Here is a 26,831-nt window from a genome sequence, read left to right on the forward strand (position 1 = left end):
CTTGGAAGAAGTCAGGTGATGTCACGCCCTGCTACCTCCCTCTGGGTCTGGTGTACCTACTGTATTCTGGGCTCTAGCATGGCCAGAGGTACAAAGGTTGTGTCTTTGCTACCCCCAAGTCCTGGCCATGGGTTCATTCCCTCATGCCTGGACTTTTGCAAAGATACTTCTGCCAGGCTTCCCAAATCCACCCTAGTCCACTACAATTATGACTCCCCTGCCATCCTCTCCGTCGGGACCTAGATTTTCAAAAACAGGAGCCTCAAGTTAGGAACCTAACTAGATTTTCCAAGAGGAAGGAGGGTAGAGGCCATGCATAGTTGGCACCACTCAGCAGTTGTGTGTGGAGATGCATGTTGGGGTCTGGGGCAAAAGGCAGCATCCAGTGAGGTGAGTGGGAGAAGTTAGAACCTTATAGACAATTACACTCATCCAGAAACCCAAAGTGTCATACCTGTGCTGCTGTAGTATAGACATACCTAAATTAATGTAGATCACTGCTCCTTTCCTTTTCACTTCCTTCCCACACCGGAGCTCTCACTCCGATCTATCTGTGGCACTGAAGGAACATAAAGTCCAGTGGTGGAGAGCTAACTCTCTGGAGGAAGGAACCCTACTCACAGGTGAGTGAAACACGACATAGTGCAGCTCTGCTTCCCGTGTAACGCACAAGAACATGGGTCAAACAGTGCATGACTGGTATCAGATGCTGAAGAATAGTTCTGCCAGGCTGTATTAATCAGCATGTCTTTATTTCATCCCATAAGATGACTTTTCCTTTAGGAAACATGGTTGGCTAAGGCCATCACCCCCTGAAAGTGACAGCAGTGATGCATACCCGTTTACAGCTCTACTGCCATCTGTATGAGTAAGTGCACATAATACTATGTACTGTAATTTCCTCATGGAGGAACACAGTAAAATGGTCATAAAACAACTCCCCTTCTTGTCTTAATCCTTACACATTAGCAGAGCATTGCTGCCTGGGGGCTTGGCAGCAGGGCGGTTGGACCATTCCTAGCAGCTAATTAAAAATGTTTGATCTGCTCAGCTCTTCACCATCCCTACGGGAGGAATGCAAGGCTCTCTCCGAAAGAGTAACTGGAGGCTCTGGACATGAAGAAACAGTTAACAAGGTTCCAAGCATCGCAGAAGTTCTTCACGTGCTGAGTGTGTGCAGTATTATACTACTGAACATGAGCACAAAGGGTTCTTCTTAATGAAAGAGTGATCGTGGGTTCATCTCTTACCAGCCATTCCCCATGCATAGCTGAGGTACAGCACGGCTGCTAGATAAATGATTTAACCAGAGTTACCATATGATCAACTCCACAAGCCACATCAACTACCTCGCCTGGGATTGTCACCTGGAACAGGAAAAAGAGAAAATTTGCTTTCAAGCTCTTTCTGCCACATGTGTGCATGCACCCATACCAGCCAGGCAGAGTGGCTTTTAAAGCGCAAGCTTATAGAACAACTTGGGGACGGGGTTCAGTCTGGGGAACTGAGATTAGATTAAAGAAATGTCAGCTCCAACCGCAGGCACAGAAACAGCCAACCCTAAGGAATTCATCAACGTGCTGTAAAGCACAGACTTGAGTAGTTTTCCATGGAAGTACATAATGCATTTCTGGAGCGAGCGGAAAGCTCTAAATCAGACCTGGTTTGTTGGGAAATGCAGGGGATTGTAGCCCCAGCCCATCTGTTCTGAAAACAGCACTTTGAGTGGAAGGGGCATAGCCTAGAGCCCAGCAAGATGATTTGTTTAAGCATCACACAGGTTGGTGTAGCTAATCACTGAGGACAGACAGAATAGTTAAAGCCTGGGAGACGCTTCATGTTTGGTCTCAGTTCAAGGACAAGGGTGGATTTTTGAACTGGGAGCACAAGCAGGTTAGTCATATTGAGGTCTTTAAGAACAGCTGAACACTAGAGTTTCAAATGTGCAGTCCTCAAATAGCTGCTAATGGCTGATTGCCTTTTCCCCCACCTAGCATAATTACAGCAATATTTTGCCTTCTAAGGGGGGATAGTAGCTAACAGATCCTCTACACTATATAGGGTGCCCTAGGGACACACGACTGCCCTCTACTTTCCTAGCAGCTATGTCCAGGGAGAAATGGGATAGTTAGAATTTATGCACTTGGCATCTGTGCCTTTTAATTCACTAAATTAATTATTGTAGAGATTTAATTACCATAGTATAATTTTGTAGCAAATCTTAACTATCAAAGTTGTAAATACTTCTTCCTCACTTATTTAAACTGCACTTCTGCACAAAATGGTCCCTGCTTTAATGTTTTTAAAAAGGATAATTTTATGTGCCAAAAACTATGTGCATGTGACATGAAAGTTGAGAATGCAAAGTCAGTGGTTAGACAGTTGTGCCATGTGCCTGAGTGAGCTTTGCTACAGAAGCCTCTCTCGAGTTACCTTAAAGGAGCCTGCGTTTCAGAGGGTGCCAATCTTGTCTGAAAGGTGTGGACACTTTCAAACTCTATGCTCCATGAACATAGGTAGGGGGATTTTTTCTTTAATTTAAATGAACTTTCATACCATGTTTGACATAATCTTGGCCATCTCTGCTGGACAGGGCTTGGGCACTTGCTATATAGAACACTTAACTAGAGCCCAAATCTCTCAGGCCTCCTGCTACAGTACAGACTAATTATAAAATGCCAGAACAACTGGAGACAACATATAGCTCTGACCTGACTTCATCCATTCTCGTCAGGAAGTCTGAGAAGGAATTGATAAGATCCATCTTGCATTGGAAGTTTTCATGTTACTTTCAGTGCCAAAATCCACAACTAGGCACCGAGTGGGTGAGGCCTCACTCCCCCTTGTTACAGTACACTAACTACTGAGCATGTTTAACTCTAGGGCATGGTTGTGCTTGAATGCTGTGTACTTACCCTCCATGGGAAATACTGGTCTTCCATTCTTCCAATCCCCAAGCACCCCCTTATATTCTTGCCCCACATAAACAGCTCTCCTCTGTCTGCAACAAGCAAAAAACCTGGGTCAGATTGCCTTTAAAAAGGTCTTCACATATGAAGTAAGTAATTTTATTTATGAAGAAAGGGACTGCAGATGTGATACTTATGGAGGTATTGACTAGAAGGCCATAACCAGAGAGTTTAAATCCAGGATGAAAAACCCATAGGTCCTGTAAGTTTAGTTAAGAGAACACTTGCTAGAGCAATATTGTCTTCACAGACGAGCTCAGGGAACAGAGGCAAACAACAAGTTTTTGGTCTGAATCTTTTCTCCTCCACCCACCCACCAGCTCTAAGTGCAGGATTTTGTTTACGGGAACAGCCTGGCGGAGTCCACTAGAGAATTCTGAAATTAATGGAAGCGCCAGGTGCTCATTTTCAACATCCTCAGTCTGTGTGCACAGCTCTTAGAGTCAAAGCAGGAGCTGCGAGGACAGAGGGCAGTGATGTGACCTTCAAGATGTTTAACTTGATGCATCGGAGCAAGAGCCCCGTAAGCAAAGCTAGTGCAATCCAGCATAAAGCCACCACTCCAAGTCTGATAAATCTGTTCCTTAAGAGTGGTGGCTTCCAAGAAGGGCAGAGCAAAACTGCATTCAGTACATTTGGAGAGGTCTTAGGCTTCTCCGTCACTGTAGGTGCTCTTGAAAATGTTACCTGAGTTCCAATTTCAAAAATTATTTAAACCAGTGAAAGAACTCTGGGTAAAGAAGGCCTAACTATTTCAGCAGGGGTGTGGTTTTATTTTTTTTTAAACTGAAATAGTTAGAGGAAGAACCCCCTGTGTGGACACAGTTCTACTGGTATATGGCTATTCCCGTATGAGACTGGAAACACCAGTGTAAAGCACCCTACACCACTTTAACTATAGTGGCAGCGAGAACGGTACAGCCTGTGTGCATAGACAAGCACTTAGGAGCCTAAATCCCATTTTCAGAAGTGGCTTAGGTGCTTTTGAAAATGTTAAACACCTTGGTGCACTGACATGCACTCTCCCTTTCTTGGGTCAATGTGCCCCCAGCGTTACGGAAAGTCACTTGCAGGAGATGGTGTAAATTTTCTCTAATCCTTCCCATTTGGCTACAGCTCAACTCCAAAATTCAGCCTAATATCAAGTTATTTTACCTATCATTGATGGAAGCTTTTACTCTTGAGATAGAGTAGCTACATCAGCTTCCGTGGTGCTGGGCGTTTTCACTGACCTTTAACAAGTCTTCATTTCCAGGCTACAGTATTTTCTTCACATACAAGCTCGATTTATTATAGTTACAGCTGCACTAACGGTGCTGCTAAGATTGTCAGGTCAGTATTTGCACGGTAATGCTACGGTATTTCTGCTTCAGACACTAGGTTAGTTAGTTCAACTTGCATATATTTGCTGTGGTCCGTCCCGTAAGTAAATCTGGTCTGGCTGCAACTTAGAAAGCAAAGGGAAGGGGCACAGATCGGTTTTACTGAACGCAGATTAGGAATTTATCGCAGCAGCGTCTATAGAGGCCAGGTTGCCATCTGCCATTGAGATGGGCTGACTGAAAACATGATCAAACCCATTGCATTGTTTCAGCATGGTATTTTGGAGGTTCACATTTCACGTTTAAGGAGTGTGTTGTAGAAACTGAAACATCTCAGTAAGATTTTAAAAGGGGAACAAATTGAAGAGACAGTTTCACCACTGATCCATGGCCTGGAAACTTACTGTTAAGTGCAGCAAACTGGCTGAGTCCACAGCGAATGCGAGAAACGCGGGTGTCCGGACTGAAGTCTGACAAGCCAAAGAGGGTGGGTGGGATCATTTCTGGAGTTGCTGTTTCCATCAGGTTTGGTCCTTTCCCAAGAATTCCATATCCCCAGACAAAGACATTTCCTTCTTCTGCGTTACAATAAAAACACATGCTGTGAGTACGTTCACTCTTATGAAATTAATACAGCCTCAGAAACCTAATTAGACCCAAATGGCTATTTTCTTTTTCTTTGGCTTGGCAAGTCATTCTGACTATTTTAAAAAAAAAAAAAACACAATGTGTTTCCATTTGGCTCCTTCCTGCATTTGAATTCTCTCTAACTTTGCCGTCAAAGCCAATTTGCCTTGGATCATGTTTCCCAAATTTAATAATGCGGAGGCAGAACTACAACGGAGTGTTTTCAGTTTGTCTCTGAGATAGAACAGGCCTGCAGTGCCTAAGGTATAACACACAGAGACACTTTTATGTCCCAGCATTCCTACCCTCTTGGATTTGTGACTATGCCCTGCACTAGCCAGCTCTCTTTCTGGTGCGAGACTTCAAAAAGAATTCTTCAAGTTCAGTACTTGTGAAAGCTGCCAGATGGACAGTGTGGGAGAATTAAATCATACAGACAAAGCAAAGGCAAAAGCAGTGTATGCTCCTTGTGCCAACATGCCTCAGCTCTGACCTTCAGGAACTTCTTCTAGGGCTAAATATTTCATTCCAAACACCCTATTCAAGCCCTCTTAAAATAACAGCCTGTAAAAAGTCTGAATGTCAATCACGTCAGACATCTGTAAAAGGCGTAGCAATAGTGTAACCGTCTGTCTCCTCTCCCACCTTATTAAATCCAACAGGAGCCCTGCAACAGCAAAAATGAACTCACCATTTACAACAGCATTGCCTGTCCCTCCACATGCAGCATCCTTTATCTTCCCAATCTTGAATGGTAAGTGCCTTGGAACATTCACCTATTGAGAAAAAACAAACCATTCTGACCTCAGAGAATGCGAACACCAGCAATGAGAACCTGGACATTCACTGGTGTTTTTGGAAGTTTCTCTTAGGGCAAAGAGAATGTAAACAAGGTATACAGAATGTCTATTGTTGTACAAGTCACCTTTCTCCCCTGTATCTATAGGATTGTTCAGGTGGTTACGTAAACTATGGATGCGTCCTCCGTCTGCTGGACTGAGGTCATGGTGTATGTGATCCCACAGCTGGAAAATGAACTATGTTCAGTTGAATGAGGCCGAAGGAGAAGACAACTGATTGGGGAAAGTGGCAAAGCTGAAATAATCCATCTTGAACTACAAAACTTTTAAGGGGTGCATACCTAAAGGAATCCAGTCATCCCAGAGCTGAAGAACTAGATATGACACGGAAGCTAGCCACTCAACAGGTGTGTTTGCAAACAATCACCAGAGAGACCAGAAGGCCATAGCCTGTAGCTCTTTTGTGACAGAGTTTATAAGACATTGGAAAACCTATAGTTTAGTGGGTGTAAATGCTGAATGTTAGATAGTTGAGCATTTCCTTTTCCAGAATAGTCATTACCCAGACTCGGCTCGAAGGCCACATCTTTGGTGACCAAGCAATCTAACCCCATTTCCAATCACTCTCAGTATCCTCTCCAGGACGCCTCATATTGGAACAGTCTGACCCCACGCTATTTAACCTACTAATTATCTCAAACATCCTCAAACTAGATAATTAGCCCTAAACTGGGGACACATCAGGATTAGCAAAGGGAACTAAACTAAAAGTTTGCTAAAATGGCTGTAATTTGATGGTCTGCTCTTAATTTTCCTTCCAATATAGCTGAATATTAATGAACTATTAGAATACGACCTCTCCACTGAGCTGAACGAGGCAAACATCTGCTTAATTACCACAGTGCCACATTCAAGGTTGAGTCAGCATTTCAAATCTATTTACCATAAACATTTGCTCAATGACCCTGGGGGATTTTTGTACAAGTCTGTGTTAGAGCCAGTAGGGAGGAATGGATGCTATGCATATGCTTCTGGTACTCTCAAACTTACAGCACACACCTTGTATCCCATAAATTTGAGTGAGGCCAAATTTGTCAGATTACTTTTTGCTCATGTATTTGAAAGCAGATTACAAATAAATTTGAAATGGATGAATTTAAAAAAAAAAACTGAACAGTTCTAAGTATTTGGTCACAATATAATAAAGTACTCTTCATCAACAGGTCTCAAAGGAAGTCAGTGTCATCCCATTTTACTGATGGGGAAACTGAGGCGGGACATGCCTTGCCCAGTCATCCAGCAGGCAAGTAGCAGAGCCAGGAAAAGAACGCAAGTATCCTGAGTCCCAGTCCAGTGCTCTATGCGCTAGGTTACACTGCCTCCGAAGTGACCTAGTATTTCTGTTTCCTGACTGGATGCCAAAAATACACACCTCCCACGTGACTTTGAGGCTGAGCTTTCTGCAAACCTTCTTCTCTGTAAAAGCCATCAGCAGAAAGCCAATGTCCATGAGGAGCAAAGATGACAGAAGCAAGTTAAATTTTAAAAAGCAATTGAATGTCTGGACTTTTCTGTTTTTTTGCAGTATTCACTCAGCCTCAGGTCCCTGCTGTAGACTCAAACCTTAATAAAAAGATTAATTAAAGGGATGCATTATTTGCACAAGTAATATTTTTCGAAAACTACAGATTAACAGCATGACTGTCCACACTACAGATTGCCTACCCCATTTAAAAGAGATTTATAAAACATTCACCCTGAGCCTTTATGGCCCACTGAGTCATGGTATAATGAAAAATCTTTGTTTGTGAGCTTCTGTCACCCTGCAGCGATTGTTTATCATCTGACAGAGGAGAATTCTCCACTCTATGGCAGGCAGTAAGTGCCAATTCATCTTCTGTGGGGATTTCAGCAAGCCAGTGTCAAAATTAAGCTATGACGTTATCAGATGTGGCTATTTTAAGAGATGACTTTGTACTGAATTAGAAGTTGACTGACACTATTATTTCCTGCCTTAAAATTAATGATGGGATGTTGGAAAGGACGTCAGTGTTATATATAAAAACATGGCTTAATTTATTTTATGCTTAATGGGTTTTGGCAGCTATATTTTAAAATGTTCAAGTATATTTAATCACAAGGCGTCTACGCATGCTATGGGTCTAAGCTCATCTAGGAAACCATCAGCCCTGACATCAGACTAACTCAAGTATAAAACAGAAAAAAAAAGAAAAAAAAACGTGTAAGTTGAACACTTAGAACTTCTCTATCTGCAGATTTCAAAGTGTTTTACAATAACTGACCCAATCCCTGAGAGACTGATTCTCATCCTTGTCATACGTATGGAGAGAAGGGGACTGCAGCGCACACAAGTGACTTGTCAAAGGTCATGCAGTGATTCAGTGGCAAAAATAAAGCAAGTCCAGGAATTCTGCTTCTTGCCAAGGCAACTCCATTAGGCCAGAGACTGCTCTCAGTCACCCCAGTGTACATCCAAAATATAGCCAATGAAGTTGGGCCCACACAGCCACACTCTCATATGTTGTCCTATAACATGCCCCCGCTAGGCAATGCAGTTACCTGTGCTGTGTGTCTACCCTTTGTGGCTGGGAGTTTCAGAGTTGCCTGAGGGAATTAGGTGCCAGACTCTTGTTGAAATTCCCAACATACAGCCTTCCAGTTGTAGGCAGTTTTAAATCAACTCTCCCTCGGGGACAAAGCAACAGCAGAAAACTCAAGGCCAGTGAGATGTAACTCATTTGACAGACTTAGGAATTTAAAAACACAAGAGGCACTCCAGTCGGAGCACCCTTGGTTTACAAGCTGGCAGGGCCTTCTCCAGGACAGGCCTGAAACAGCCCTAAACTATGGGCTTTCAGGGCAAAACACTAATACAAGCAATACAATTATTCCCGGATGGTAGGACTTAGTAATTGTGGGTGAAGATACACTGCTAGTTGTGTCACTTTACAGTGACTGTGTTGTCAAATGCACCTGGAGGTTCATGTACAGAACAGTTACAGTGAAGCATGTAGATGCCCCACTATTATTTACATAGTGCCCAAGGGCTAGCAGGTGAGTTGCAGATAGAAAATCATTTAAAGTGAACATTGGAACATCTGACCTAACCTGTGTTGTCTCTGTGATGGAAGCCAGCTGCATGTATTCAGAGTTTCCCCACCCAAAGAGGTCTCCTTCATCAGATACAGCCAGACAGCTGTCCCCATAGGTGGCAACGTGTACGATATTTACTCCAGTAATATCTCCGCCTAATTTGGTGGGCACACTGGTGATATTGTAATGGCCAAGACCTGACAAGGAGAGAGACATGCTGTAATGAAATGCTGTACTTGTTCATATTAGAAATAAGGCAGACACCATGTACCTTATGGTGCCAGTCAACACAAGTCATCCAAAGACTGGAACTTTTGAAGCAACATCAAAAAGAGAAAAAAGTGCACCTGCTTCTAGAGACGTGTTATCTCAAGGCTAAAGCAAGGATCTGAGTGATGAGTCCCTAGCATGCCCCCTGTGGAGACCACAGCTCAAATCCTGTGTTCTAGCCGTTTGGTGGCATTACTCAAGAACCCACTGTGTATATTACAAAGATCAAACAGTTTAGTACCACTGTCTGTCTCTGTAGAGGAGATGCTCTACTGTTTCAGTCCAGTGTATTTCAGAGCAGGATAATGCTACACTAAAATGCTTGATCTTAAGAGGAGGGTTAAACAGGAATTAACTCAGGGAAGCCCTATGGTCTGTGTTATGCAGGAGGTAGATGATCACAATAGTCCCGTCTAGCCTTAATCTATGGAAGAGTTGCTAAGCACCTGCATTTTCAATGGGAGTTGCCAGCTAGAGCAAATGGCCCAGGATAAAAGTGGTTGGCGGCCCATACCCCGATTGGGGTGACGGGCATGAGTGAGAGTGAGTGTAAGTGCTCAACATCTCCCAGGCTTTGGTGCTAACAGGGCTATTTTTTAAAAAAGGCCCACCACCTCTTACCCATCTCAAGTCAACAGTGGTGAGCCCCCCAGTGATCTTTTTCTTATGACTGGGCTGTTATGAATCATTCTAGTACCAGCCCCACACTCTTGTTTCATGTTGAGCAAACAAGTTAGTTTCTTACCTTGGTACCCAATGATCCAAGGCAAGGCCTATCACCCAAAAACATGCATTGGGAACTAGCAGCAGCTGCAGCTAATGCAACTATCCCGAGCAAAGTATGTTGCAGCAGTTCTTCCTCTATCTGCAACAAAGCCAACCAATTCCTACCCTCTGACTGGTGACTATCAGCTCTGAAGTAAGGCAGAGGAATCTTTCTGCTCACATTTGGAATTCAGACTGATGCGTGCCACCCTGTATTTTGGGGGTGGCTGTTAAAAACAGTGAGGCTGACATACAATGGATTATGTAAAGCATGCATACTCCCATTCACCACTTCCCCTCCCCACTTTACACCCCTAAAGGTCCTTCATTGCTGTCACCAAACAATCAGGTTTCCCTCCAGAGTCAATTAACTCCCCTCCTGAATCAGACAGGCCAATATGGAGTGGGAGAGAGACCTGTTTGCCTGTCCTGTGGGTTGAGCACATTGAAACAATACTAACTGCACAGAAGTACCATTCCTCACAACATCTCACAGACCAATTGCCTAGAAAAAAAAGTAAATGAGCCTTCTTGAGAGCATGGGTCTGGACAATTCAGGAGTGAGACTAGGACCTGGATCAAAACTAAAATGACTCAACATGACAACTCCTGGGGCTTGATGTGACCGGTCATCACACTGCTTCATTGCGCTCATTTACCTCCGCAGGCTCCTTAGCTAGTGCACATGCCAGCACATCTAGGGCTCCCGGGGGACCTATCCCCCTGCTGTGGAACAATTTGTTCACACACCACTCGTGATTAATGCCGTGTGTGTGTGCGCGCGCTAATGAAAAGATGCAAACAAACTGACAACTTCCACTTAACAGATGTCCGGTCCTGCTCTGCAGAAGCGGCTAAGACGCAATCCACACTACCTAAAGAACCATGTTTAAACCCGGCTGTGAAACATATTGTGACCCCCCCCCCCCCCCGTGTTAGAACATGGTTTTATCTTGCCTGTGCAGACAGATGTGTTAGCGAATGCTGTTTCAAACCCAGCCAAAACCCAGGCTAAGATGGGGTCCCTAAAACCAGTTACGTTTCCTGTCCCCTCAGAAACACAGGTGGGTCACAACATATTCCACAAGTGTAGGTGGGGCCAGGTGAAGAGGCAGGCTGGCTGGACTGGAGGATAGTTGATATGGTGACAGGCTGCCTGGGGCCAGATGGAAAGCTAGTCTGGGAGTGGGGACACAAACTGGGGAGAGCAGTAAGAGGAAGCAACTCAGAGGAAGGACTCAGAAGAAGCCCCCAGAGACAGGAGAAGCTATCAGGAGAAGGACCTTGGCCCAGCTCCCTGCCTAGGACAGCAAAAGCAGCCAGGAAGGAGGTCTCAGTCAAGAACAGCAAGTTGAGGGATTTGGAGGGGCGGGGGGGGGGGGGGAGAGGGAGAAGAGTCTGGAACAAGGACAGCAGCAGTAGGTAAAGGCAAAAGACAGCTGGATAGGTAACCCCTCCCTGTGAGAGGGCACAGCCTCACTCAAGTGGAGAGGAGGCTAATGAGCAATTCTGGGCTCAGCCAGCACTGACCAGACACGTGTGAGGCTTGCGGTGCCTGGAGGGAAGCAGCTTGGGAAAGCCTGCCACAGGAAGGGTGGTGACCGGGGGGCAGGTTCCTGTACTCAGAGTGCTGGCTACAGGGACAGATCAGCACAGAAGACCTTGATGCCCTCGAGACTGCATGGACCAGGTACAAAGTGGGGGTGACCAAAAGGAGGGGCAGATTTTCCCCCTCTCAGGGAAAGGAGAGGAAAAAGGACCTTTTTGTTTGCTTGGAAAATCCCTTGTGTGCCACAAACAGGGGAAGGACTCTGTAAGCAACTTAAATCGAGGTCCGGTGGAGACACCCACCCACCCCACCCCAACTAGAGTCCTTCCCCACTGCCACTTCTCATGTCTCACCATGGGTGTGGGGGGAGTCTTAAGGTCAAACAGGGCCTAAAACTTAGCAAGGCCAGAGGACATTCAAACTTCCCCTCTAGCTGCACCACTGCCCTCACCCCCCACAAAAATAAAAGGAATAGGCTCGGCTCATTCACAAAAGAAGCAAGCGTGTAGAGTATTGTCTATATAACATTTTTAATCTTGCCTGTGTGGACAGAAAAGCATGTCGTGTTTCATGTCAAGGCTCACCAATACGTTGAGATGGGATGGCTATGACTATTCCAAGCACTACACAGCAATCCCATACCTATGCACTGGAGATAGAAATATTCTCAAACAGGTTTTGCTGGCAAGACAAAACCATGTTCTAACACAGGTGAGTTGCAATGTACCTCATCTCTACTTGCTGCCACTATTAAATACCTGACATTCTGTCTTACAGTCAGTCGAGCAGAGCAAACACTGTTCCAACAAGTACTATTAAAAGCTTGGATTTACTGCACAGCAGCTTCCACTTTTCTGAAAGGCCTACCTGTTTGTCCATCAGCTCCCCATCCACAGGAGTAAACCTCGCCTCTCTCAGTCCTGAACAGACTGTGATCCTGCCCACAGACAATCTACAGGCAAGTGAAAAGCTACGTCAGATCATGTTGAGAATTCGTACACTGTGACATCATGTGCGGACCTATGAATGTGAACCTCTTGTACTCAACATGCCCGTTCTCTTTAGCCAGAGCTTGCCAATTTTTTGGCCTTCCGTCCAGAGCAAATACAACAGCTGCACATGCGAGAGGGAAGGTCAAAACCATCCCAATACTGGCCTTGGTGAACACAGTAGAATTTTGGCTTTTGTCTGTAGTGAGCGCTCCCAAAGTGGAAATCTAAAGAACACAGTGAACAGAGAGGCCCAAGCATGCAGTACCCCAACATCATAAAATGGCATCAGTGAATGATAGAAGAGAACTCTCATCGCAACTGCTAAAACACCTCCCCCAGAATGATATTTTCTGGCTCATGTAATGTCAGCTACACCGTGAAATTTGATTCTTTGACTTAAGAACTACAGCAACCTGGAATGTCCCTCTGCTGCTCCACATCTGTTCTTGAACTGATATTGATTTACTCAATCCCAATATCCATGCCTGTCACGGGATTGGTATGAGCTATTCCAGTGATACTCAGACTGGCCTCGCGAACCGCAAGTGGCTCTTTAATGTGTCCCCTGTTGCTCTTTGCAGCACATGACATTAAAACACTGTTTGATTTCATTATTAACCAATCTAAGTTATTAACCACTCTGGATGCTTTTACTATTATTAACCAATTAAGTTATCAACTTGCACTAAATTATTAACTTGTTTGCACACACACTAAATATTTTATTTCCCTGTCATACTGTTTAAATATGAATATCTAGTATTATAGTAAATTAAACCATGAATTCACACGACTGTGGCTCTCTTGGGTAATGCTGATCGCTAATTTGGCTCCTGAACCACTAAGGTCTGAGTATCACTGAGCTAGGGCCAAAATTTCCAAAGCCTAAAGTCACTCCTAAATCACTGGGTAAATTTTCAAGCACAGTGAGCACCTAAGAGCTGACCCCAATATCACAGGGAGCTGCTCGGTGTTCAGCACACCTGAAAATCTGGCTAGTGATTTTTAAGAGTCTAAATGAGGATTTAGGCTTTTAACGTTAAAGGACTTCTTTTTGAAAAATTTGCCCAAATATAATCTCCCACCCCATTGGCCTGGATTAGTTACCTTGCTGTCTAGGCGATCACTTGGTGGATTTTATGGGCCAAATTTTCCCAAGTGCACACATGCAATCCAGGTACATGGACATACAAATGGCCAACTGACCACTTTGTGCATGTAATTACTGCAGTTGCATGAAATAGCAGGGCGATCATGTGTGCTAATTAGGCCTCACCCAATCCTAGAAATCCTCACCCAGAATCTGACCTTATGTGGAATCTAGTTGGCAATTTACAGGGAGAATGGTCTCATGGTTAAGGCACTGGATAGCACTTGGGACTTCACAAATGAAAGGTCTCAGTGCCTAACTGCTGCAAATTGATGGTGGTAAAAGGAGAGGTAGCAGACACAAAAGAGAAGGCCGAGATGACTGAGAAATGGTCAGGGATAGGCCTCGCAACAGACAATACTCTTAAATGCAGCCAAAGAAATTCAGCAGCAGAGGGTGCCCATCAACTAAGGTCTCATGTTTCCTGCTCCTATCTGGTCCTCCCAGTATTCAGACCCAGCAAAGTCAATCACACTAGCTGGGCAGTGGGCAACTGCTCAAGCCACACAGAATCAAGCAGTAGGGCCTCTTTCCCATTTCAGAAGACATCAGTTGAACAACCCCCATCCTCAGACAGATTTTAGATTGAGAAAAGGCTCTTACCTGCGCAACCCTGCCTTTAAACTTTTGCAGTCGGTGAATTAGATGGCTCTCACTACATCACCGGCAGAGAAAGGGAAAAGGTAAAACAAAGGGAAGATTTCAAAGGTTTGCAACTGAAACTTCCAGAGGCTTGCTCTCGGTCATAAACATACAGCCAAGGGTAGCATAAAATCCCTCTTTACCCTGTAAAGGGTTAAGAAGCTCAGATAACCTGGTTGGCACCTGACCAAAAGGACCAATAAGGGGAGAAGATACTTTCGAATCTGTGGGGGAAGGTTTTTGTTTGTCTTTGTTTTATTCTCTTTGAGTCAGTAAGGAACCAGGGCAGGAAAAATACATCTCCTTAAACATATCTGGACTAAGCATCTAGTATTGCAGAAATAGTAAGTAATAGCAAAGAAATGCGTTAGATTATCTTTTGTTTTAGCTTGTGAATTTTCCCTGTGCTAAGAGGGAGGTTTATCCCTGTTTTTGTAACTCTAAAGTTTTGCCTAGAGGGGAAATCCTCTGTGTTTTTGAATCTTTTGTTATTCTGTAAAGTATTTACCATCCTGATTTTACAGAGGTGATTCTTTTACCTTTTCTTTAATTAAAAATCTTCTTCTAAAAACCTGATTGATTTTTTCATTGTTCTTAAGATCCAAGGGTTTGGGTCTGTGTTCATCTGTACCAACTGGTGAGGATATTATTCTCAAGCCTTCCCCAGGAAAGGGGGTGCAGGGCTTGGGGGGAATAGGACTCCAAGTGGTCCTTTCCCTGATTCTTTGTCTAAATCACTTGGTGGTAGCAGCATACTGTTCAAGGCACAAGTTCCACCTTGTTCTTGGGAAAGTTTTAACCTAAGCTGATAAAAATAAGCTTAGGGGGTTCTTTCATGCGGGTCCCCGCATCTGTACCCCAGAGTTCAGAGTGGGGAAGGAACCCTGACACTCTCTTTGCAAAACATCTGGTGAAGACTCCCTTTCCCCATGTACTCAGAACACTTAACACTATAGAGCACTTTCCAGCTTCTGAAGGGAGGGAAATGATTTCCCCTTTTTATAGATTAGTTTAAGTGACTAGTCTAAAGCAATAGGAGTTCTACTTGGTAGAGATGGGACTTTTCTCTCAGGAGCTCCGGATTCCAGTCCCTAGATTATACCCAATACCACTAGATTAATTTAGCACTAGTCTACCTGTTCTCACAGTACATTACCTGGCACTACATTAGTAGGGATGGAGAAAAGCTGTACTAAAAACCTCCACTGTGGAAAGGAGTATAAAAGTAAAGAAAATAGACCTGTAAGAGTAGAGAGTGATAGTCTCAACTGAGGAGCCAAGCAAGGCAAGGTCGGTTTTGATTCTTCTGTCACAGCTGGTGAATAGAATTTTTAAGTACCAGTGAAGTATGGTTACCATCTAACGCTGGGAAGTGACCACTTTGCAGCATGAAGGCATCAAAGAGCAACAAGCTAAAATACCGATTAGGCTTCCTTACGTTTACAGAGAGCACGTTACTTTGTGGATTAAGCACAGAATTAGACGCCAGCAGCTGCTGAGTTCTAGTCCATGCTCTGCCACAGCACCTGTGACCGTGAGTGAGTGAGTCCCTTTGGCTCTCTGTCTCCCTGGCCACATACGGAGGAATAACAATACTGCCCTCCCCTCACAGGGTTGTTTGGAGAATTACTGTCTGCATGGTATGTTTCACATCACAGAGCCCTACCTAAGTGCCTGTTACTATTGCTCCTTCCCCAGCTGCAGATTCAGACTGTGCTGTACAAGGACTTGTTGTTCAGGATCAAATGTTGTTTCTACACACCTGGGCACTATCACCATCTAGGAGGCTAAAGATTGAAAACTGGCTGCAAATCACACTGGTCTTGAACCGTTTATGTAACTTGGTATTTTCTTGCTAACGTCTGTGGAAAAGGAAGCTAACTGCTTATGCCTTTTTTAGATCTCAAGTGCATGGTGACCCCACAGTGCTCGGGCCCTATGAGGCTTTACCCACAGTTCCGATGGAGGGTTAGACCTCCCAGGCATGAATGGTTAGTTTTTGGACCCCTCAACCTTGAGCAATGTCCTTTCACAGTCACCTTGCCCCACCTAGCTCCAATTGAAGATTAATTATATGAGATATTCTATTATGCAAAAATAAAGGGTATGAATTTGGAGGGGTATTCTCACCTGTAAATTTCACCTTCGGTAACTTTTCGGCCGCACTGCCCATAGGAATTGTTGCCCATGCTGAAGACTGAAAAATAATGATCGCATTCATGTGACTTCCATTTAGCTATTTGAGTTAATATCAAGCATTTGTTCTCTCACAGATGTTGGCTCCTAACTGCAACACGGCCGGCAAAATCCTGACATACACCCAAAATGCTTAGCTCTCAAGCACCCACAAGATGATCTTGAACCTTCTCACCAGGGTTCACCTAAATAGGAGAGATTCAAGACATTTCAGGCAACAATGTCTAAGCAGTAATGTCATATTGGCACCGTACTGGTACCTGGAGGCTAGTGGCCATTCCTCCATAATTGACTAGCTCATTCCACTGTTGCCTAGGAGATTTAGAAATAAGATCCGCATTTCCACAGAAGCACTAAATCAAGTGATCAATTCTCCCAGGGATCAACAGCTGTACTGGGATGCTAAATATTGCGCTGAAGTTGGTGTGCTAAAGAATTCTCGGGGCAGTTGAGAGCCAGTCAACACAGGGGTTCCTCTATATATAGGCATATTAATTCATTAATTTATGAATGCAACAGTCTACCCAGACAAGTAGCACTTAGAGGTTTCACAAAGAAAATGCCATAAGGTATTGGCATAGCTGTCCGAAACCTGAATTAGAAAATACATCCAGCTGAAAAAGACAAATCCCCTACACTTAACAAGCCCCAGGGCTAGACAGACAAATCATATTTTAGAATACACCTCTACCCCGATATAACGCTGTCCTCGGGAGCCAAAAAAATCTAACCGCGTTATATCGAACTTGCTTTGATCCGCCAGAGCGCGCAGCCCCGCCCCCCCAGAGCGCTGCTTTACCGCGTTATATCCGAACTCGTGTTGTATCAGGGTAGAGATGTACTTGCAGTACAAAAACATCTACAGCTTGTGCCAGATGGACCGCAGAAGGTGAAGAAGATTTAAGCTTAGAGCTTTCCCTCCACTGAACAATCCTGCTTTAAAGGTTGAAAAAAACAACGCTTCCATGTGCCATATTTATACAGGGAGGTTTGGGTTCAGCTTTTAAGGAAAGAAAAAAGAAAAGACTTGAGCAATCGGTTGTCCCTTGCCACCACTCTAAGTGATACTGTACCTCCTTCCTTGTCCGTCAGGATGAGGGAATGAGCTCTCCCACAAGCCACCTGCAAGATCCGAGTCTCCTGGGGAGTGTCCAGTGGTAATGGAATGGGAGACGGTTCCAAGACATACTCATAGCCTTTAGCTTTAAGAAGGAACAGACAAATCAGAAATTAACAACTTCTACAAAGTGAACTTGGTATGTGTTTGCTGGCGGATCGTATTTATAAACACACATTGCCGAACAGGTTCCTATGATAGGTAAAAGACAATTTATGATCCAGAAAGCAAAGATCCTAACCAGAGTCAAGGGGTGACCTGGATCTCTCTCATACTAATTGCCAATAGGGAAGGCTTGGAAACAGCAAGCACTGGATTCTGCTCAGTAAGCAATTCACAGAATGCAGGAATTTGGTGGCATTAGATTTTAGGTGGCCACATTCAGGGAATTTGAAAATTTCGTTTCAGCAAAGCAGTTAAGCATGTTGGATGGATTACTGACGAGCTTGAAGTTAAGCATGTGCTTAACTACTTTGCTGAACTGGGGGCTTTGTGACTCCGGCACAATGGGAGAAAACATTCAAAGTCAGTGTGGAAGGTGAATAGGGAGCCTCATGACACCATACTTAAAGCACAGCAGATTAAAATTCCTCTCAGAAAAAGGAATGCAAGGAATAAGCAGCAGCAAATGTGGCTTCACGAGGGATCAAAGATGTAAAGGTTTTTTAAAATATTGTACTAGAAATGAAAGCGTTGGTAACTCAGAATATACAATTAGTTAAGGCCATCAGGGAAAAGAAAAAAGCAGCAAAAAAGCAAAATATAATTAGTGCTAGACAAAAGGTTAAAGGGAGATGAAGAGCTTTTACAAATGTATCAAAGGAAGAAATTATACTAGAGGGAAAATGGCTCCCTTAAGATCACACTACGATATCTTTACACGCAGTGAGTAGAAGTACCTTACGCCACAAGTCATCCCACTGATTGATTAGGATCTCTTGTACGGCCAGGTACCCTCTTTGTAGGTATCAACAATCTGGATCTTAGTGCCTGGAGGGAGCTTGCAATGCAAACAACAGGAAATGCAACACAGGGGACTGCCTACACGGAGGCAGGTTTCACCGGGAAATAGCCATTCTATCGCTCTCTAATGCGGCCACATCAGCATCTCAATACCAGAAAGATACTGACAGGCTGGAGGGAGTTCTGAGACTTAAACTACACTACAAAGCGAGGTCAGCCAGAAGTGTGTTAAAAAAAAAAAAAAAAAAAAAAAAATCACACCCCGTAATGAATGTCGTGACGCTGGCAGAGCAGGTGCCAGCTCATGCCAAAATCCCCATGTCTCAATTGAACACTGACACAAACCTAGCTGGAATGAGGCTGGCTCACCTGTGTGTTAATATTGTTAAAATCATTCTAATACCTATAAGAACGTGTTTAGTGTTTAGACTTTATGAAATGGTTGAGAGTTGCTGCATGCATTAATCTAATTTACAGCATCTGTAGCCCATACAGTAAGGTAATATTTGAGCAGTTGTATTGTAAGCCTCTGTGACTCTGTGCAAGTCACCAGACAGGAGAGAAATATTAATTAGTATGAAGTGCTGATCTGCAACACAAGATGTTATGTCCTTCCTAACAGGAAAGGTCTATCGACACCAGACTATTGTGGGATGTTAAAGAGGACAAAAGACTTGTTCTGCTCTCCGCCCATGCAGATGAGTCATGCAAGTGGATTCCTCCTGTCAGCTGAGTTTGCAGCTCAGAGCCCATGGCAGGAGGGGATGAAAAAACCAAACAAAAGGAACTAGGCATCTCTAAGCTGCTTCAACTCTGGTGGGGGGGGGGGGGGGAGGAGGGAGGGGAGGAGGGCAAGGATTTTCTAGGCATAAGAGAGCCCGAACTGCTTAGCCTGGGTTAGCTCTAAAGGACATATAGAGCTTGCTTATTGTAGAAGCATCTATTACCTTTTGAAACATATGACTGTTACTCCTTTGTGTGTGTGTATGTTCACCTGCTTTAACTTGGTAAATAACTCATTTCCTTCTCCTAGCTAATAAATCTTCTTATAGTTTTTATAGGATTGGTTCCAAGTGTTGTCATTGGTGTGAGATCTAAGGTGCAGGTGACCTGGGGTAAGAGACTGGTCCTTTGGGACTGGGAGTAACCTGAATACTGCTGTGATTCTTGCTGTAATGAACCATCTATCACAGAGACACGCTCACATGGGTGGCAAGATAGATCAGCGTACCAAGGAGACTGCCTGTGACTCCAAGTTAAGGCTGTTATATACTTAGATTTCACCAATCAATTGTCAAGTGTAAACTCCTCAAGCTCTATAAGTCACAACCAATCTGTGGCTTGTGTCCTGGTTCCTAACAGTCTGCCCTGAGGTTGGTGCTCCCACTCTTGAGCCACTACAGGCAGCATTACAGTTACGTCAGCTAGAAGGGGGGGGGGGGGGGGAGAACAATAAGTCACATGCCCTGGTCAGTATAACTTTGCTGGCAAAACCCATGGTGTAGACACACCTGCCAGCAGAACAGTGCTACTGAGGGTTTAGTGAATATTGTTCAGGGAGATGATGTAGCTAGGCCAGCAAAAAAAAAAAAAAAAAAAAAAAAAAAAACTTTCGGCCTCCGCTAGGGGGCTCTGTCAGCAAAGCTATACCAGCAAAGAAGAGCAACCAAAGTGATCAGATAGCTGGAAAGGGAAAGAGTAAGAGGGCTAAATATTTATAGCTTGCTCTAGCGTTGGCTGGGGGGGGAGGGGGGAGGAAGAGAGAGGATGAGAAGAGATATGAGAGTCTAAAAAAATTGAAGGACGTAATTACCAAGGATGGAGAAGAATCATTTAGTGTGGTCACTGAGGCATAACTAGAAGTAATGGGATGAAGTTAAGCCAGGGAAATTTAGGCTGAATTTCAAGAGAAAGATTCCTAACTGTGACACCTCAGACTGGGGTGCTTCAGTCATCAGCCATGCTCCAAAAGGGAAAGCATAGAACTATGGCATTAGAATCCACAAACTTATGAATGAGGCAATGAACCAATGAAATGGATGATACTTGACGATTCCACGAACAATTATGTTTTCCCAGAAGATAAGAGACGAGACTCATCTCAGAAAAGCTTGAACATGCCTGGAAGCATTTGAAGATGGAATTGAGTGAGTTAGGTGCCTAGACGGTTTCTTTAAAAGTAAAAAAAAAAAAAAAAAAAAAAAAAAAAAAAACTTTTAGTTACCTGCCCAATGCCCCCCCCCTCAACCAGCTGAGGGAGAGGGGAAAGGAGGCAGAGGCCACCTGTGAAACCTGTAGCTTGGCAGTTTGGATACTCAGCCAGGCTGTGAGCAAGGCTGGTGTAATTCCCCCGTGTGCCTGAGGAGAAGGGATTTCAATAGGCATCTGTCAAGTGAGTGCGCCCTCATCACTGCACTAAGGATCACTCCATCCCCAGCAGCACAGCTTAGTAAGCAAACCTCTACACTATAAGGGACAGCTCAGCATTTACTCTTTCTTTGGCCCAATTAATTGCTAATTAAAGTGGAACGGCTTCAAGAGGAAAGCCTGAGGGAGCCCCACCCCAGGACCCCACCTAGCCCAGCACTTAGGAGATGGCTGTTGACATCCCACCAGGCAGGCAGAGGGGGAATTGAACCCCATCTCCCACCTCCTGAGCAACAACCCAAACCACTGGGCTATAGAGCATTCCTGAGACTAGCTAGCCGTGGCCCAACTGCTGTGTAATTATTTCACTAAAGTGGCCCAGCATCAACAAGAGAAGAAGAGCAACCCACATCACAAGATCCCTTCGTTCAGCACTCAGGGCATGCACTTGCGAGACAGCAGATCCCTATTCACATCCCTTCTCAGTCGGTAGACTGGGGAATCAAAGCAGACTCACCCCCACCCCAGGTGAGTGCCCTAACCAGTGGGTAAAAGTCAGGAGGGAGTGGCACCTCCGCTGAGGACACGCATCTAAGAAGAAGTGACAGATCGCTGTTCAAATCCCAGCTCCTCCTGAGGCCATGAGAGGAAACTGACCCAGGCTCTGCCAGATCCCAGGTGAGTACCCTAACCATTAAGCTAAACATTATAAAGGAGGCCCTGGCCTCTACAACCGCCTTGTGTGGTATTAGGCGCCTACCCAATTGAGCCCCCAAGGGAAGATAAGCAGCACAATGGCTTGAGAATCATGCTGGGGCTTAGGCATGAGGATCATAGGGTAAGAGGAAAGGTCCTCTCACGGATCAGTAACTGGCTAAAAGATAGGAAACAAAGAGTAGGAATAAATGGTCAGCTCTCAGAATGGAGAGAGGTAAATAGTGGCATCCCCTAGGGGTCTGTACTGGGCCCAGTCCTGTTCAGCATATTCATAAATGATCTGGGAAAAGGGGTAAACTGTGAGGTGGCAAAATTTGCAGATGATACAAAATTACTCAAGATAGTTGAGTCCAAAACAGACTACAAACAGATCTCACAAAACTGGGTGACTGGGCAACAAAATCACAGATGAAATTCAATCTTGATAAATGCAAAGTAATGCACATTGGAAAACATAATCCCAACTATACATATAAAATGAGGGGGTCTAAATTAGCTGTTACCACTCAAGAAAGATCTTGGTGTCATTGCAGATAGTTCTCTGAAAACGTCCAATGTGCGGCGGCAGTCAAAAAAGCGAAAAGAACATTGGGAACCATTAAGAAAGGGAGAGATAATAAGACAGAAAATATCATATTGCCACTATACAAATCCATGGTATGCCCACATATTGAATACTACGTGCAGATGTGGTCGCCCCATCTCAAAAAAGATATTGAAATTGGAAAAGGTTCAGAAAAGGGCAACAAAAATGATCTGGGGTATGGAACAGCTTCCATATGAAGAGAGATTAAAAAGACTGGGACTTTTCAGCTTGGAAAAGAGACCACTAAAGGGAGATATGATAGAGGTCTATAAAATCATGACAGGTGTGGAGAAAGTAAATTAGGAAGTGTTATTTACCCCTTTACATAACACGAACTAGGGGGTCACCAAATGAAATTAATAGGCAGCAGGTTTAAAAACAAACAAAAGGAAGTATTTCTTCACACAATGCACAGTCAACCTGTGGGACTCTTTGCCAGAGGATGTTGCGAAGGTCAAGACTATAACAGGGTTCAAAAAAGAACTAGATACGTTCATGGAGGATAGGTTCATCAATGGCTATTAGCCAGGATGGTGTCCCTAGCCTCTGTTTGCCAGAAGCTGGGGCACCTGGCATTGGCCACTGTCAGAAATCAGAAGAGTGAGTTAGATGGACCTTTGGTCTGACCCAGTATGTCCATTCTTATGTTCACGTGCACAGAGGAAGAAACGCAGGTGGCTTGGGAATTTTTAGAGCGAAAACTTAGGCACCTACAGGATTGGGAAGCAGCTGTGCAGGGGTTTTGTGAATTGCGGTGGTGCCTAAACCTGGGATTTAGGCACCCAAGTCCCTTTATAGATCTAGCTATGTGTGCCCATGGTGTGGAGTGAGTGTACCCATTCTTAGCTCCCCGAATTCCACTTTGAGTGCCTCTAGCACGAACTGAGCACACTCCCCAGCTCAGCACTGATGCAGCAGGCATGCAGTGCTATCTGTCGCTCCAACTGCTGGAGTTCTCAGAGTAGTTTGACCCATTGTAAAAACAGATCAGGGGAAGCGCAGGCTCCAGTCACCAAGGGACCCCAGAATTGTAGCCCAGATGCTACTCCTGGTCTTCATCTGGCAGAGCAGTTCTCAAGCCAATCTGGCTCTGCGTTTGCACGTTAGAGCACTTGACAGTTAAACACAGCTCATTTGCTGGGAGAGGAAGGGAGCTGAATAGTCCCTTAACCATGACCTTAAATTTGCACCACAAATGGTACCCAAGGCCTTCTACTAGCATACAAATTTCCAAGCCAATCTGACTCTATGCACTTTAGCACACTTTGAAAGTTTACCCTTAAACAGCAATGCTACTGCAGCCTGTGTGCGTCTCTGGCACCTGTTGGCGATGCCGGTCTTGCTCACAGGAGCACCACTTTGTAAAACCAAAGTGAAAATCTACTAATGTTTGGATTATTGGGGTTGAAGCTATGGGTTGGCCAGCTCCGGGGAAGGCTAGTCAGATATGTTCATTGTGCACACTGCTAATTTCCCCCTAGCTTTGTGCAAAAGTGATTTCTTTCCATCCCAAGAACAAGCATGAAATATCAGCTGCAGTGTTTCAGTAACCTACCTGCATGCTGTCATTTATCTGCCTGCTCCCATTACCTACACTGGGCAGAAACACTCAGATCTGATCACACCTCAAAGATGATACAACAGTCTAGGAGGGAACCACATCTCTGCCTGTTGGTGATTTATACATTAGGACCACCACTTTGAATTCAGGGCATGGACAGACCTGATGTAACTAGAGAGTTAATGAAGAACTAAGCAGTAGCTGAATCAAGTAGCCTTTGCTCAGTAGCACTAGCAAGATTTGAAGGTAGGTAACTGCAGATCAACCCAACTGCAGTTTTTTCAGTCAGCAGCCTACGTCTCACTGGTATTTTTATTTTACGGTGGTAAGAAGCAAGCATCTCTGCATAATGTGTGCTAGGAGTTGTTTGCTAAGAACAAAACCAGCGAGAAACTGCCATCAACAATGTGCAAATTATCAGTCAGGCTCATGCAACAGTACAGTATCTTCATGTGTCCCGTCAACAATGGATGACTGATAACTAGCCAGGACACCTGGTTCCTAAAATGATGGTGCTGCCACCTGCACCAGAAGCCATCCTTACTTTTGGGCAGTGTACCTGTGAGAGTACCTGTGCAACAAGGAGGTGCAAAGGCCACAGGGAAGATTTCATGTGCTCCAATGCATGCAACTGTGACAGTGACGAGTGTAGCAACAGAGTACTGAACACACCCGACACAGATTCTGAGGGGGAATAAACATGTTTCAACTACCTGTAAATTACTGTGACTATTTTTGTGAGTAAATATAGCATGAAGGGGTGTTACATTAGACATTCAGTAGCTAATAGTCGGATGTATGGGTTACATATGAGTACACGGTTATACTTTGTTACTCACACAATATATTCATACATGACATTCTACAGCCCTTCCTTTAAGAGTCATTACTGTAATATAAGAAGTTTACACGTATTGTCATTGTATTCAGTGCTAGTAAGAAGATCATTACAATTGTACCATGTGTGCTTTAGACTTTCATCTCTGGCCAGGCAGATAACATCAAAAATATGTTTTATAATTAGGGAGTAGGGGGTCTTGTCTGCATAATTTCATAAAAACAGCAGAAAGAAAAAGCTTTTATTAAATCAGACCATTCTCCAAATAATGACAAGCTCATACTGTCATATGACTAGACTTTTGCTTTAACGAAAGGCAAAAAAAGTATGGGAAACATGCACACAATATATCATCTGGGGCTAAATATTTACCAAACCTTCCAAAGCAGTACTATTTTGAGTACATAGTTGCATTCTCAATCGTATTTAGAAGCTGTCTGCCAATTTCAGGCAAAATTAAACTATGTTTCCATGAGTTAAGGCCCTTTTTGTGATTTTATGATAACATATGGATGCCCAGTAATGTTAAAACATTACATGACACAGAGACACTGCACCACTTCCAGCATCTACATCCACCCTGGCGATGACCACCAGATATGTGCCTAACGTGTGGTAGCAAAGACATTTTCCTAGCTGATGGGTTTGCCCAAAATGGGTTTGGGCTGGTACACTACAAATACAAAATACATTTTTAAAACCACTCCATGGACGGAACTAAATTCTTTACACAACAATTCTCAAAAACCCTCTCAGCCACCAAGACTGCAACTCAATCATAGTCTCCTACCCATCCTCACTGGCTCTCCACCCCCAGGAAATGCCTAGGACAGTCTGTCTTAAAGGTCACCCAACTCCCTTGGGATTTAGACTTCTAGAAACATCCGCAATGTTTTCCAATAGCTTATTTATGACCCCTCAAATCCCTACAAGAGCTGAGATGCTTACTTTGATCCTTCCTGCTTCTCTGAAAGCCAAGCTGAGAATCCTTGTTCAGCCCCATGCCCCAAACTTTGGTAATGTCAGTGGTTTTTGAGGATATTAGCGTGAAGCCATAGCCACATGCTGCAGAGGATATCTTTAAGAAAAAAGCAAAACATTGAGTTATAAATCTGCTTTGGAAAATTAAAGCTTATTTGATTTTATAAACTCAGAATCATGTTTATTTAGACCACTGCCCCCAATTCATGGCAAAGGAGTCTTCTGGGTACAGCCCTTACCAGAGGGTCATCAATAGTCCTTAGCCTGTTGGGGTTTAAGAATAAAACTCAAACAGCTGCTAGACAAGCTTCTAAACACTTGCTCATTTTAGCAACTAGTCCAAAAGTACTGTTTGTTTTTAAAGACACAGACTGATCTAAACTTAAAACTTAGATCAACCTAGCTATGTCGCACTGGGCTGTGAAAAATTTCACAACCTGATCACTGTAGTTAGGGTGACCTAACTCCCAGTGTAGACACAGCTAGATCAACAGAAGAATTCTTCCATCATTTTAGGGCTAGTCTACACTAGCAGCGCTTTAATGTGCCTTGTGTGGTCGCGGCGCAGCACTCTCCCAGCGCTCTAAAAAAACCACCTTCACGAGAGGCGCAGCTCCCAGCGCTGATGCCCTGTCTACACTGGCGCGGAAACTTGCTGCGCTCAGGGGGGTGTTTTTTCACACCCCCTAAGCGAGAAAGTTGCAGAGCTGTAAATTGCCAGTGTAGACAAGCCCTTTGCTCCCAACTCTCGGAGAGGTGGGTTAACTACATTGATGGGGAAAAAAACCCTTCTGTCAACATGGGAAGCATCTACACTACAGTTCTACTGTGGCACAGCTGCACCACCATAGCTCTGCCACTGTGGCAGCTGTAGTCTAGACATGACCTAAGCAGTACGTATAAGTTTTGCTAAGTCATTATCACGTCTGTGGATGTACGAGACAACCCCAAAGTAGTCCAGACTAAAGAGAGACTATGCACTGCCCAGGTCCTGGCCACCGGTCCGGGAGGCTCTGCATTTTAATTTAATTTTAAATGAAGCTTCTTAAACATTTTAAAAACCTTGTTTACTTTATATACAACAATAGTTTAGTTATATATTATAGACTTATAGAAAGAGACCTTCTAAAAACGTTAAAATGTATTACTGGCACGTGAAACCTTAAATTAGAGTGAATAAATGAAGACTCAGCACACCACTTCTGAAGGATTGCCGACCCCTGGACTAGTGCCAGACTCTGGACATCCCTGCCGAGCTGTTCATCTTGGTAAGACTAGAGCTCTATCAATACACCTAAATTCACA

At 44.1% G+C, this 26,831-nt stretch overlaps 1 protein-coding gene across 1 annotated transcript; it reads right to left on the reverse strand.

Moving 5' to 3' along the window:
- Positions 1-756: 756 nt before the first annotated feature.
- RCC1L (RCC1 like) lies at positions 757-25,548 on the reverse strand. Its single transcript, XM_065418255.1, has 10 exons — positions 25,494-25,548; positions 17,470-17,598; positions 16,331-16,397; positions 14,162-14,213; positions 12,284-12,368; positions 8,848-9,029; positions 5,610-5,694; positions 4,696-4,869; positions 2,916-3,001; positions 757-1,367 (listed from the first exon to the last, which is right to left on the reverse strand). The coding sequence occupies exons 1-10, from the start codon at positions 25,546-25,548 to the stop codon at positions 1,290-1,292; spliced, it is 993 nt and encodes a 330-aa protein (XP_065274327.1). The 3' UTR covers positions 757-1,289.
- Between the last annotated feature and the right edge of the window lie 1,283 nt (positions 25,549-26,831).

This window comes from Emys orbicularis, chromosome 17 (assembly GCF_028017835.1).
Source record: "Emys orbicularis isolate rEmyOrb1 chromosome 17, rEmyOrb1.hap1, whole genome shotgun sequence".
In the NCBI taxonomy this organism is placed as follows: Eukaryota; Metazoa; Chordata; order Testudines; family Emydidae; genus Emys; species Emys orbicularis.

What these genes read in the sequence shown, in the direction of transcription:
- RCC1L (XM_065418255.1), bottom strand. Translation starts at nt 25,548, where the DNA reads ATGGGGCTGAACAAGGATTCTCAGCTTGGCTTTCAGAGAAGCAGGAAG. An exon ending in ACCGAAGGTGAAATTTACAG is followed by an intron (nt 14,214 to 16,330) that starts GTGAGAATACCC and finishes CCGGTGATGTAG; the next exon opens with TGAGAGCCATCTAATTCACC. An exon ending in AGGCAATGCTGTTGTAAATG is followed by an intron (nt 4,870 to 5,609) that starts GTGAGTTCATTT and finishes ATTGTAACGCAG; the next exon opens with AAGAAGGAAATGTCTTTGTC.